This window comes from Prionailurus bengalensis, chromosome C1, assembly GCF_016509475.1.
Source record: "Prionailurus bengalensis isolate Pbe53 chromosome C1, Fcat_Pben_1.1_paternal_pri, whole genome shotgun sequence".
Taxonomy (NCBI): Eukaryota; Metazoa; Chordata; class Mammalia; order Carnivora; family Felidae; genus Prionailurus; species Prionailurus bengalensis.
In genome coordinates, this window is record NC_057345.1 from 65420166 (window position 1) to 65433013 (window position 12848).

The 12848-nt window shown below is 35.6% G+C and overlaps 1 protein-coding gene across 1 annotated transcript in view; it reads left to right on the top strand.

The window, feature by feature from the left end:
• The window catches only part of MIGA1 (mitoguardin 1), a 107933-nt gene that overhangs the window by 57943 nt on the left and 37142 nt on the right, over positions 1-12848 (top strand). The window contains exon 8 of the mRNA XM_043575320.1: positions 12628-12728. Coding sequence (XP_043431255.1) covers positions 12628-12728 — 101 coding nt within the window. The remainder of the gene's footprint in view (positions 1-12627; positions 12729-12848) is intronic.

Genomic DNA, 12848 nt, shown 5'->3' on the forward strand with positions numbered 1-12848 from the left:
TGAAAACCTTAAGTTTCATGAAAACATCTCTTGGGATTTTGGTTATTGCCTTGCATTTATAGGTCAGCTTGTGGGAGAATTTAGTTTTCATAAGTTAATGTCTCCATCTAGAAACATGATATGGTTTTTCATTTATTTAAGTCTTTTATGTCTTTCATAACTTTTTATATTTTCCTTCATAAAGGTCTTACATATTTTTATTCCTAGGGCCCTTACAGTTTAGTTGTCATTGTACATAGTACATTTTTAAAATTTACATTTTCTGATTTTTTATTGTCAATATCTAAAATGTTACCGAAAGGGGCACCTGGGTGGCTCAATCGGTTAAGCGTCCAACTTTGGCTCAGGTCATGATCTCACAGTTTGTGGGTTCAAGCCCCATGTCAGGTTCTGTGCTGACGGTTCAGAGCCTGGAGCCTCCTTCAGATTCTGTGTCTCCCTCTCTCTCTGCCCCTCTCCTGCTCGTGCTCTGTCTCTCTCAAAAATAATAATAAACATTAAAAAATAAATAAGATGTTACTGATAACTTGTATTTGAATATTCTCAGCAATTATTATTTCTGCCTCCAGTAACTTGTTATAGGTTCTTTTGGAATTTTTATCTAGAACATATACCTGTGGATGATAACATGTTTTTTATTTTTCTTTCTTTTCAACACTTATGCTTTCTTTTCTTTTCTTCTTCCTCTGCCCTCCTCCACCCCCCACCCCCCACATCTACTGCTTTAGGTAGATTCTTATGGTTCTTTTTACCTCTGAAGAGAGCTATGTAGAAAGGACTACAAGTTAGCTGTCCCACCACACAGAATCAAGGACTGTGTAGCAGTCTCTACCCTGTTGCTGTAGCCTTCTGATGAAGTACAGGAGTGTTGATGGCAGGGACTCATGAAGACCTGAAGGCAAATGATTGCTTAAAAATCAGCTTGGTACAGGGGCTGCCTGGGTGGCTCAGTTAGTTAAGCGTCCGACCTTTGGTTTCAGTTCAGGTTATGATCTCACAGTTTATGAGTTCAAGCCCCGTGTTGGGCTCTGCGCTGACAGCACGGAGCCTACTTGGGATTCTCTCTCCCTCTCTCTCTGCCCCTCTCCTGCTCTCTCTGTCTCAAAATAAATAAACTTAAATTAAAAAAAAAAAAAACTTGGTACTATTTATTTAACTTTACTTTTTGCCTTATATGTGATTAGATAGATAAGTAAGGGCTCAAGTCCCAGTCTTCAGGATGCCTGTGGTATGATTGTCCAGTTAAGAGTTATTCTTATGAAGCAATTAGAAAGCAATATAGGTTAGTATATACCTCAAGACTGAGCTACTCTATAAGACTCAGAGTCTAAACTCCTTCCACAAAGCACGAGATCCTTCTTTTAACTTTCCTTCCCGCCTCCATTCTTTTCTGTACTTCCCAACTGAAGTGCCCTCAACCTGTTTAAGAGTCTAAGATAAGAAGTTGAAAGTAAACAGATCTGGTTTGGGACATGTGTTTATCTTTAGTTATCTGCTGTTGTTTTTTTTGCTAAAATGTCTGAACATCTTTTAAATTCATTTGGAAACCCATATTTGTATCATGAATACAGGTAAGAAGATATATACAGTACTGCGTGACTGTATTATTTTTCCTTTTAAGGAAATAATTTTGTAAACTTTGAAGAGTGGCTATAAATGGATGATAGATTCACAAATATTTGTTGTATTTTGATTCAAAATACACATCTGTGCTACATACATAATCTTTGTACATATCAGATATTGTACAGTTAGAGTATATTTATCTTTCATATTAACAGAAATTTGTGTTATTATCTGAATTATTTTGGGAAAAATTAGACTTTGGTTGGTTCCAGCAACTAGTGAGAAGTTGGGAGAATATGGGATTAAAACCTAACATCTCGGAATCATTTATACTTTGGGAGATTTCTGTTATCATTTTATCATCATATCATGCAGGGTATGCATCATTACATGGTTTGGTAGTGTATTTCAGTAATGGTACATTCAAGATTAAGATTACTTTGGTTAGGCTATTGGGGCCGTACTAAATTGCTGAATTTAATACCAGTGTAAAAATAAATTGATTAACAACAAATGAAGCTTGCTTACAGTTTCTTGGGGACATGATTTAGTTGATGTGGTTTATAGAAATTAAGTTCAAGCTTGTTAATCTACACTTTATTTAGATTTCTCTTAAAATTAATTGGGCTTCATAGTTTGTTTGCTTACATTTTCTATAAAGAGTAGTATGTATTTGCAATAGCTGTATTAGCAGGCAACTCTGAAGCCACAAGTTTGATAAATACTGTTTTTTTGGCTGAGCAGAGGACTTTGAGATTCTTTCATACTGATGTGTAGGAACAAATTTAGCCCTTAAAAACAAACCAAGAATTTTTATAGTTTTACAGTATTGCTTTGCATATTTCAGATACATGTTTAGTCCTCATTATAATCTATTTTTTGAACAGAATGAACTCATAAAATCTTAGGTCTCTAATATTTATTTAGCAAACATTTGATCGCCTAATATATGTCAGACATGTTATAAGGCATTGGAAAGACTAGGATGAAGGACATTTCATCCTTGTTTTTCGGCAACACAGAGACTAGTTTTGCAGCGAGGTAGGCATTAAAAATTACATAGCACAGGGGTGCCTGGGTGACACACTCAGTTAAGCGTCCGACTTCAGCTCAGGTAACGAATCTCTCGTTTCGTGGGTTCAAGCCCCGCGTTGGACTCTTTGCTGGCGGCTCAGAGCCTGGAGCCTGCTTCAGATTCTGCACCCCTTCCCTGCCCCGCTCATGTTCTGTCTCTGTCTCTGTCTCTCAAAAATAAATAAACATTAAAAAAAATAATTAAAAAAATGAAAATTATATAGCACAGTGGAGTGAGTGGTATAATAATGTGTTTAGAAAGTGCTATAGAAACACCAAAGAAAAGCCTAAATTATTCCTCAAGGAAGGCTTCATATGCGTGACACTTGAAGAAAGGTGATCCATCAGGAAGATAATTGAGAAAGGGGCACTTCAGGCGGAGCAAACAACATGGATCAAGGTGTAGACTGGAGCCTGTTATGTCTCGGAAATACAACATGTAGGGGAGTGGTGAGAAGTGAATCAAGACAGGTGGGCAGGAGATAAATCGTGAAAGTTCTTGTTTTTGTACTTTTAGGCAAAAGGGAGCCACTGAGAATTATAAGAAGTCATAATCAAATTTATGTGTTTGGAGGAGATTGTGGAAGTGTTGAGTAGTAAAATTTAAATATTTTATCCATCTTTCTGCTCTCTTATGCTGAGGATTTCATTGAGAGAGTGACATATCCTGTAAGGGAAAATTAGAGGTTTTTCCAGCTTAGTACTGTTTGCACAAATTCCCTGGCAGAGAATAAAGTGGGACCTCCTGACCACTAGAGAGATGTTATTCTTCTTTTTTGATACGCAGCCAGATAGAACATTTAGCAATATTGAAAGAGCTTGGCAGCAAGAGGAAATACCTCAACCTATCATCTTGAGTCAAATGTCAGACAACACAGAATTGATGCTCTAAGACCTTGTCCTTTTCCTCTGCAGAATCACTGTGGTCAGAGGATAAACTCCCTGAGGGTTTATTTTTAGGGAGTGACATGAATTACACGCTTAATTTGTATAATCAGGCTTCTAAATATACAGAGTACAAATTGCAGAACATATAAGAAATTGGGCTTAGTAATTTCCTCCTATCTATTAAGGCTCACAATCTTAATTTCAAAGTGTTTAATAATACTACAAACTGGTATTATATATGTAAGTCAAAATCGGCTCAGAGATTAAAGCAGTGTAATGAAAATCTTTGGGTGCCAGAAACAAGAGAAATAACCTGCTACTTGCCTTTGCCTCTTTTGTATTCAAGTTACATCTTATCAGCTTGGATTTCTAAGTCTAACACTTCACTAACTGGAGACCTTTGTGTGATTTAGAAAAAGGCCCATGTAGCCCTTTGGAAAGGGCACTTTTGAGATAAGAAAAAGGTTCACCTTCCTCCTAGAAGATGCAGGCCCAGGATATGGGCTGACTTGTCCCACTGGTCAGTGGCCTTTGTGTGGTGTACAGAGTGACCAATTCTTGCTAGTGACCCTGTTAAAGTCTCTCGAACTGCAGACCTAACCTTAATTACTTTTTGTTTCACTTTGGGTTATCCAGTCATTTCTTTCTTCTTAAAAAAAAAAAAAAAAGATAAAAAGTGCTGTTACTCCTTTCTCTTTCCTTCTATTACTTGTTTTGCATTGGCAGCTGTATTTCCCAGTTAGGAATTACTGTTGCTATATTGGGCAGACATGCCATATAAAACGTTTTGATAAATAGAGAAAGCCAGAGACAACTGTTACGGAAATATCTTTTGGGTAGATCAATGGTATCAGGCTGTTTTTGTACATGTATGTATTTCACATAGTTAAAACTGCGTAAATCATAACACATCAAGAACTGATCAGTTTTTTCTCTTGTTTCATTGTAACTCGTCACTATTAAGGTACATTGAGGGAAAAATCAAGAAAATATCTCTTAGTTCTTTTACTTTCTGAAATTATGATGGTTCAAATTTTTGTATTCGACTTTTTTCTGTCTCATACTATAGCATTTTAAAACAAACCAAAATAAAAAACTGTTTGCAGTATAGATGGGGCAGGTAGCTGCACCCTTCAGTAGCTCAGCTGGTAGAGCAGAGGACTGTAGACTCGATGGGGCAGGTAGTCATGTAAGATGGACAAAGAGCAGCAGGAGTCTTCTAGATTTCTTAATTATTGTAACAGATTATAGCAGACTGTTTGGAAAATAGCTTGTCAGCAGCAGGAACTTTTCCACTTTCCGTAAAACCACAGAAAAGACAAGGTTCCAAATCATATTTAGGTTGCTAAAAATCATCTGGAGAATAGCTGCTGACATAGAAGTCAGATGACATTAGACATTTGGCAGCCTTCCTCTTCTTACTGGTGTTACAAAATCCACAGTGGACTTTAAAAGAAGAGTGGCATCTTTGGAATCTCCACTAGGATCTGCTGAGGTTAAAATAGACGTGATGGCTTCTAAGCGACAGAAAATAGAATGTGTCTAAGGATGGCAAAAGCGAGACCTGTAGAAAACCCATTTGGATTGGTTTAGAGAAGTAGATACAGGCCTGAAGTTCAAGTTCCAAGATTGAAGTGTCTCTTTGTGTTTTCTCTTTGTTTTTGTTTTTTTAACTTTCAAGCAAACTCTGCTTTGAAAAAAAATACGTGAATTATGAGATTGTGAAAGAAGGAGCAAGGCTTGAATCCAGTCAGATTTTTGGCCTAAAATGTATGAGTGTTGTGTTAAAAGTAAACATCATACCTTTATTATCCTTCCAAAGAAGAACATAGTTTATGTCTATGCATGAATGTTTTAAAAAGTTCTGGGTGAAAAAAAAAAAAGTTCTGGGTGATTGAGATAGGTAAAGAGCAATGTCTTAAAAAGTTTTAGACTTGGGGCGCCAGGCTGGCTCAGTTAGTAGAGCATGCTATTCTTTTCTTTTTTTTAAGTTTATTTTTTGAGAGAGAGAGAGTGCGGGGTAGAGGCAGACAGAGAGGGAGAGAGAGAGAATCCCAAGCTGTTCTGCACTTTTCAACATGGAGCCTGAAGTGAGGCTCGAACTCATGAACCGTGAGATCATGATCTGATCCGAAATCAGGAGTCAAATGCTTAACTGAATGAGCCACCCAGACTCCCCTAGAGCATGCTACTCTTAATCTCAGGCTCATGAGTTCAAGTCCCACATTGGGCATAGAGCCTACTTTAAATTAAATTAAATTAAATTAAATTAAATTAAATTATAATAAAAGTTTTAGGTTTACTATTTAAAAAGGTTAAGAAAAGGGGCACCTGGCTGGCTCAGTAGGTAAAGCATGCAACTCTTTCTTGCATTGTGAGTTTAAGCCCCATTTTGGGCATAGAGCCTATTAGAAAAATAAAAGAGAGGAAGAAAAAGAACTACTCTCTTGAGAGCCAGTGTGGTAACATTCGGCATTTTTTTTTTGGCGTATATTTTTTATATTTAGTCCCCCAATTATATGGAAAGCGTTCTTTTTAAAAAAGTTTGTTTATTTGTTTGTTTAGAGAGTGCAGGAGAGGGGCAGAGAATGAGGGAGAGAGAATCCCAAGCAAGGTCAGCACTGTCAGCACATAGCCCGATGCGGGGCTCGAGCTCATGAACTGTGAAATCATGACTGAGTGCTGAAACCAAGAGCTGTACTCTTAATTGACTGAACCACCCAGGTGACCCTGGAAAGCATTCTTTTAGGCACATCTAAGGTTAAAGATTAGGCATTATGGGGCATAAGCTGCATATTTTAAGTTTATAAGAAAGTATCATAAATTTAATTAATTTAGAGCCACGTATTGGAAAAATAAGAATTTTAACAGGCCTCTGAAAACATGTAAAGGTAATGTAACAGGTAAAATGATCCAGATGAAATATATGAGAGGCCTTTTAAAAATAGGGATTTTCATGTCTTGGTTATGGTCACTTGGTGTAACAAGTTTTATTTAGTTTATATCAACAAATATTGAAGTGTTTACAGTGTGTTCAATGCTCTATTAAGAACTATAGGAACTACCAGGAAAAAAAATGAAAGGAAAAAAAAAAGATGAGAAAGTCCATGAATGATTGTTACATTCAGGCAATAGTAATAGTTAAATAAAAATTCAGATAGTGTATCGAATTGTACATACTTTTTTTTTTACATAATATTATGAATAGGTAACAATTGTTGAACACTTACTTTACATGTATTAACTCATTTAATCCTTACACAACTCTATGAGGTAGATTTTACTCCCATTTTTCAAGTGAGAACACTGAGGAATGGAGAAAATAAATCATTCAAGCAGTCTGGCTCCAGAGCCCACACTTTTGCTGTACTGCCTTATATAGAAGCAAAAAATTAGATAATTTTTGGAGGATACTTACAGGTGGTAGTACTTGAGTTGCATTGTAAAACCACATGTGTTCTGGGTAGCATGGGGCAAGAGCACAGAAGGAAAAATTTGTGTGTTGGAGAAGATGCAGGAGGAACTAAAGGCTTGATAAAGAATATATGTGGCAATAGTAATAGCAGTGAAAAATTATTTAGCACTTACTATGTACAAAGAACTATGCCTCCATAAATCTCTCACTTAATCCTTATGACAATTCTGTGAAATCAATATTGTTATTCCTAGTTTACCTTAATAACAAGTAGCAAAGCTGGGATCAGAATTGGGATCCAGATGCTATGTTAACTGGCTGACTCGAAATCTCAAGCTTTTACCCATTGCATTACTATGGCAAGTGGGTGTATAGTGAATAGTACAGTATATAATATAGTGTAAGTATAATGGTTTAGTATAATATGTAGGAATGTATATATAGTATATGATAAAGTATACTATATGGCATAGACTATATGTTATATAATTCTAGTATGATAATATATAATATACAGTATAATATAACATGTAGTACAGCATAAAGTTGAGGAGTCTTTTATTAATTAATAGAAAAGAATATTAGATAGGTAGGGTGAACAGAGATTATGGAAGTCTTTGAAAACCAGACAAGGAGCCGTTGAAGATTTTGACTGGAGAATAGCTTTTTTGTTGTTGTTCTAGTTACAATAAAGCATTCTTATACATAATTAGGCTATACATACTTATACATACTTATACATAATTGGTCTAACAGTTACACATATTAAATGCAATAGTCTCTGAAAGCATTTAGCAGAATAGCTTGGGTACTACTTTTAGTCACTCAAAACGTGTGAGTTGAGTCTGAATCCTGTAGAGCTTGTAAACTCTTTGCACTCTAGATAAGATATGAGAAAGGAATGCCCGAATAGTACTGTCCAATAGCAATATAATGTGACAAATGTAACTTTAAATTTTCTAGTAAATACATGAAAAAATAAAATGAAAGAGGTGAAATTAATTTTAGTAATATATTTTTCTTAAACCTAGTTTATATTAAAAAGATTTTATATATTTTGGTACCAAGTTTTCAAAATCCGTTGTGTATTTTACACTTACAGCACATCTCAGTTCTGAGTAGCCACATTTCATGCGCTCAGTAGACACACATGGCTAATGGCTACTATGTTGGACACCACAGCTCCATAGTTTCATAGCGTGGAATCTGGTGTCAGATGACTTCTTTTGAATCCTGCCATTCCATTTCTTAACTGTGTGAGTATGGACCATTACTTAACATTTCTGTACCTCAGCTTCTTCATATGTATGATGAAAAAAAAGAAGAGTACCTACCTCAAAGGATTATTGTGAGAATTATGCGATCATGTATGTAAAGCATGTAACTTGGTTTCTGGCAAGTAGTAAGTGCGAATAAATGTATGTTGCTTTCATCATACTTTTATTGTCATTAAATAGTAAGCATCTCTTAGTTTCCATGTCTTCTTCCTGCAGATAGTTGATTATCCCCACCAAAACATTCCCACTTAAAATCCTAAACCAATGACTAAATAGCAAAGAAAGATGGGTAAACTAGGAGGAAAAAGGTCGTGAGTGGTATATGCATGGCATTAGAGTCTCCCACAACTACTGATATTCCACTATGGGGTGCAGATAGATTGTTTTGATTTGCTAGTATACTTAACAGACTCATCAGATCTTTTGACTTTTTGAACTTAGCATCCCCTATCAGGGAATAAAATTCACGTTTAATAATTCACAGCTTAACTGCCAATGTTGAAATACTTCATTGTCTTTTCTGCTGTCAGCCATTTGGGGCCAACATACATAGATATATTGTTTCCTCTCCTTCTATGTAAACCCTTAGAGGAAAGCGTTCAAAACAAAACAGTGATTTATCTCACTCTCTTGTGTAACTATCATGTAGATCAAAAAATAAAACATTGCTGGGGTGTATGGTTGGCTCAGTTGGTGGAGCATGTGACTCTTGATCTTGGGATTGTGAGTTTGAGCCTTATGTTGGGTATACAGATTACTTAAAAAAAAAAAATCTTTGAAAAAATAAAAATAAAAAATAAAACATTGCCAACTCCCTAGAAGGTTCCTTGTACCTGGTCCTAATCAACACCCCTCTCCCCATTCCTAAAACTAACCATTGTCCTGATGCTCATGCTAATTACTTCCTGGCTTTTCTTATTTGACCAACTAAGTGTAGTCCTGATTGATCACTGTAGTTTAGTTTTGCTTGTTTTTGAATTTTATGTGAATGAAATCATACATATAATTCTTTACTCAACATGTGAGGTTTATCTTTATTCTTGCATATAACAGCAATTCATTCACTTTCATTGTTGTATACTTATTTCATTGTTTGAATATATCCCAGTTTGTGTATTCTATGGTAGGAGAACAACTGTGTTTTTTTTTTTCCTAGTTTGGAGTTGTTGTAAGCAATGTTGTTATGAATATTCTTATGCATATAAGCATGCACTTCTGTAAAAAAACACCTAAGGGTAGAATTGCTTGTCACAGAAAATACAGTCTTGAACTTTCATTATACTATCAAATCCTCCAAAGTGGTTCTACTAATTGACATTTCTACCACGGGTATGTGAGTTTTCAATACTATACATCTTTAACAAAAAATTGCCATTTTTTCCAACTCATATCATTCTGGTAAGTGTGTAATGATTGTGTGTGTGTGTGTGTGTGTGTGTGTGTTTTCTGCTAAGAAAAATTTGGTAAGAAGTTTCTGAAAATACTAAAATGAAACCTTTGGTTTTCAGTTTTCCATGCTGTCGCAGTCTTTCAGTACTACAATCAAGAATTTATACTTTTTAGAAAGAGTATTTTATCTTTATTTTAAGTTTATTTTGAGAGAGGGAGAGAATGCAGAGAGAAAGGGAGAGAGAGAATCCCAAGCAGGCTCTGTACTAATAGCAGGGCTCAAGCCCATGAACTGAACCGTGAGATCATGACCTGAGCTGAAATCAAGAGTCAGACACTCAGGTGAAAGAGTATTTTAAATTTTCATTTGATTCATGAAAGCAAGTAGTTTGAGATATTACTCAGTATTCTTTATTCATGCTTTTTATTGGCTTATCTAAAAAACAGATGTATTATTTCTCTTCATAATTTAAGCTGCCATTCCAGGAAATATAACAATTACTGAAATGAGAGGTATGGTCTGTGATTTACGAAATTAGATTTAATGAATAAATCTTTCCAGTTCCTCTGAGCCATTTTTCTTTGTTAGATTTTTTTTTTTTTTTTTTTTTTTTTTTGAGTAAAGTACTGGCTGGTTACTGTTGAGTGATGTAAAACAGACTTTTAACAGCCCATGGGTATGTCTGAAAGGTAAAGTAACATAAGATAAATGTCTGTTCGACTCTGAAAATAGCAAAAGTCATATGGAACCAAGATTTAACTTAATTGACTTATAATTTAACCCACTTTAAAAGTGGTTTGGCATAATGAAAACTGTACTGTGGTTTCTTTTTGCATAATTAATACTAACAATGGAAAAATAACAAGATAGATAAAGGTGTGAAAGTTGTAAATGCCAGTTCAGTTTTGTGTGTACAAATAAGTTTGTATTTGTGTGTGTAGTTTTTAAAATCACATATGCACTAAAAAGAGAATAACGGGAATTTTTCTGGATAATTGAGTGTCCAAAAATACCAGTCTTATAGCTGTTTATAAGTGCAAAACCAATTATGTTGTTTTGTTCTCCAGTTCAATGAAAAAATTTAAATTTCCAAACGAATGTATTTGGAAAATAGAATAGTTTAACCTCTGATTGTGTTCCATTAGTCATTTAGTAGTGGAAGGATTTTAAGCTGTGAAGTTAGGCACTTTAAAATGATTGATGTAACCTTCATCTGAAAACAATTATAATTTAAACTTGGAATATAAATGGTTAAATTGTCAACTATGGGCCCACTAAATATAAAGGAGGGGAAAAATACGCTTTGTGTATGGTTATTCTTGATACCTAATAAGAATGAGCCTTGTACCAAGTATGGCTTGTTAGCTTTTCTGCGTGGTTTAGAGTTTGGAATATAAATTGGTTGCAATCCTTCTGAGTTGAAAATAAATTAATGGTTTCCCTTTAAAAAAAAACAAACTACTCTTCCTGTATAGAATCACAAATGTTTGTGTTTTCTGGTACTTGAGGGTTTTAAACAGGACTTGGAAAATTTCTGGTAAAGGTAATGAATTTAGTTTGGGGAAAAAAGATGGAATAGAAATTTGGATGAATGAAAGCCAAAAAGAGATTCCTGCTTCCTTTTTTTTTTTTTTAAGAGAGACAGAGAGAGTGCAGTTGGGGAAGGGGCAGAAGTAGAGGGAGAGGGGCACCTGGGTGGCTCAGTTGGTTGGGTCTCCAACTCTTGATTTCAGCTCAGGTCATGGTCTGCCTGTTGGTGACCTTGAGCCCCACATGGGGCTCCTCACTTACAGGGGGTGCAGAGCCTGCTTGGGATTCTCTCGCTCCCTCTCTCTGCCCCTCCCCCACTTGCACACACATGCACATGGCTGTACACTCTCTCTCACAAATAAACTTAAAAAAAAAAGGAGAGGGAGAGAAAGAATCCCAAGTAGTGTCTGGTGCCCTGCTCAGAGCCTGACACAAGGCTTCATCTTACTATGAGATCATGACCTGAGCCGAAATCAAGAGTCAGATGCTTAACCACCTGAGCCACTCAGGCGCCCCTCTGGTTCTTTTTTAAAGAAGATAAAGTTTCTGACAAATTTAGCAGATAGAGACTCAATATGAAAAATCAGTGTATATTTTGTTCTTTGCTTTTTCATACTTGTGATAAATTTTAAAGCATATCAGTTGTTTGCTACAATATAGACACATCTGTAAGCAAGTACAGTATTTATTTGAAAATTACAGATTCCTGATGATAGTATGTGAAGGTATTGGTACCCACATTCAAATGCCCCATGTGTTAACAGGTAGACTGTCTTGGCATGGCCAGATTAACCATTCGCCAATGTATTTAAACTTTTTCAGCCCTTATAATCGAGACAGTTGTATTTGACCTTCAAGTAACCAGAGTAAACATCAGCCCTGATTGTTTTTGGCCTTTGACATAGGCCTTAAGGACTGAAGAATAAGTTCTTCATGAATTGTTTTAATTGATCAGTTTATCACAAGTAACTGAACAGACAACATTTCATGCTAATAATTCATTTAATTTGAATAAACTTACCAGTTCTCACAACTTGGTCAAGGCCATTTGCAACTAATTTGCTCTGTTTCAGCTATCTTTGGTATGTGCTGATTTTACAGCATGTCATAGATAATCCAGCTCTAGTTATTATTTACCAGTTTAAAATATTACATATTCAAAAGCTTTTTAAATCTGATAGTAAGTTTAATTAATTCCCTTTTAAAGTAAAAGTGTCTGCTTTATAGCACTTTCTCCTCTGCTCAGCAGCATTTCAGAATCACTTAAACAGTGAATACACTTTGAGAATCTTATCAGATTATATACCATTGGTTTGTATTTATTTTCTTTTAGGTTTCAGCCTAAATAAAGATGGAAAGAAGGAAGGAAGGGAAGGAAGGAAGGAAGGAAGGGAGGGAGGAAGAAAGAGAAAGAAAAGACAGGCATAGTATAGAATGTCAATGAGAAGGAATATCAATTTCTTCACTTTTCTTCTTTTACTTTTAAGATAAAGATACAGATGTCACCATGAAGGGGAATGTGGATGAATTTGGCCTGCGAGACACCTTGAGCGTCGCATCAACTGATTCCTTTGCTTCAGTAGCAGAGGTAGGACTGAGAATTAATTCCTCATTTTTTGTCACCTAGAGAGTACAGTTTTGCCATGTGCTGAATATCAGTTGCCATTTATGTACCATCTACTATGTGGTAGATACCAGCCTACAAAGA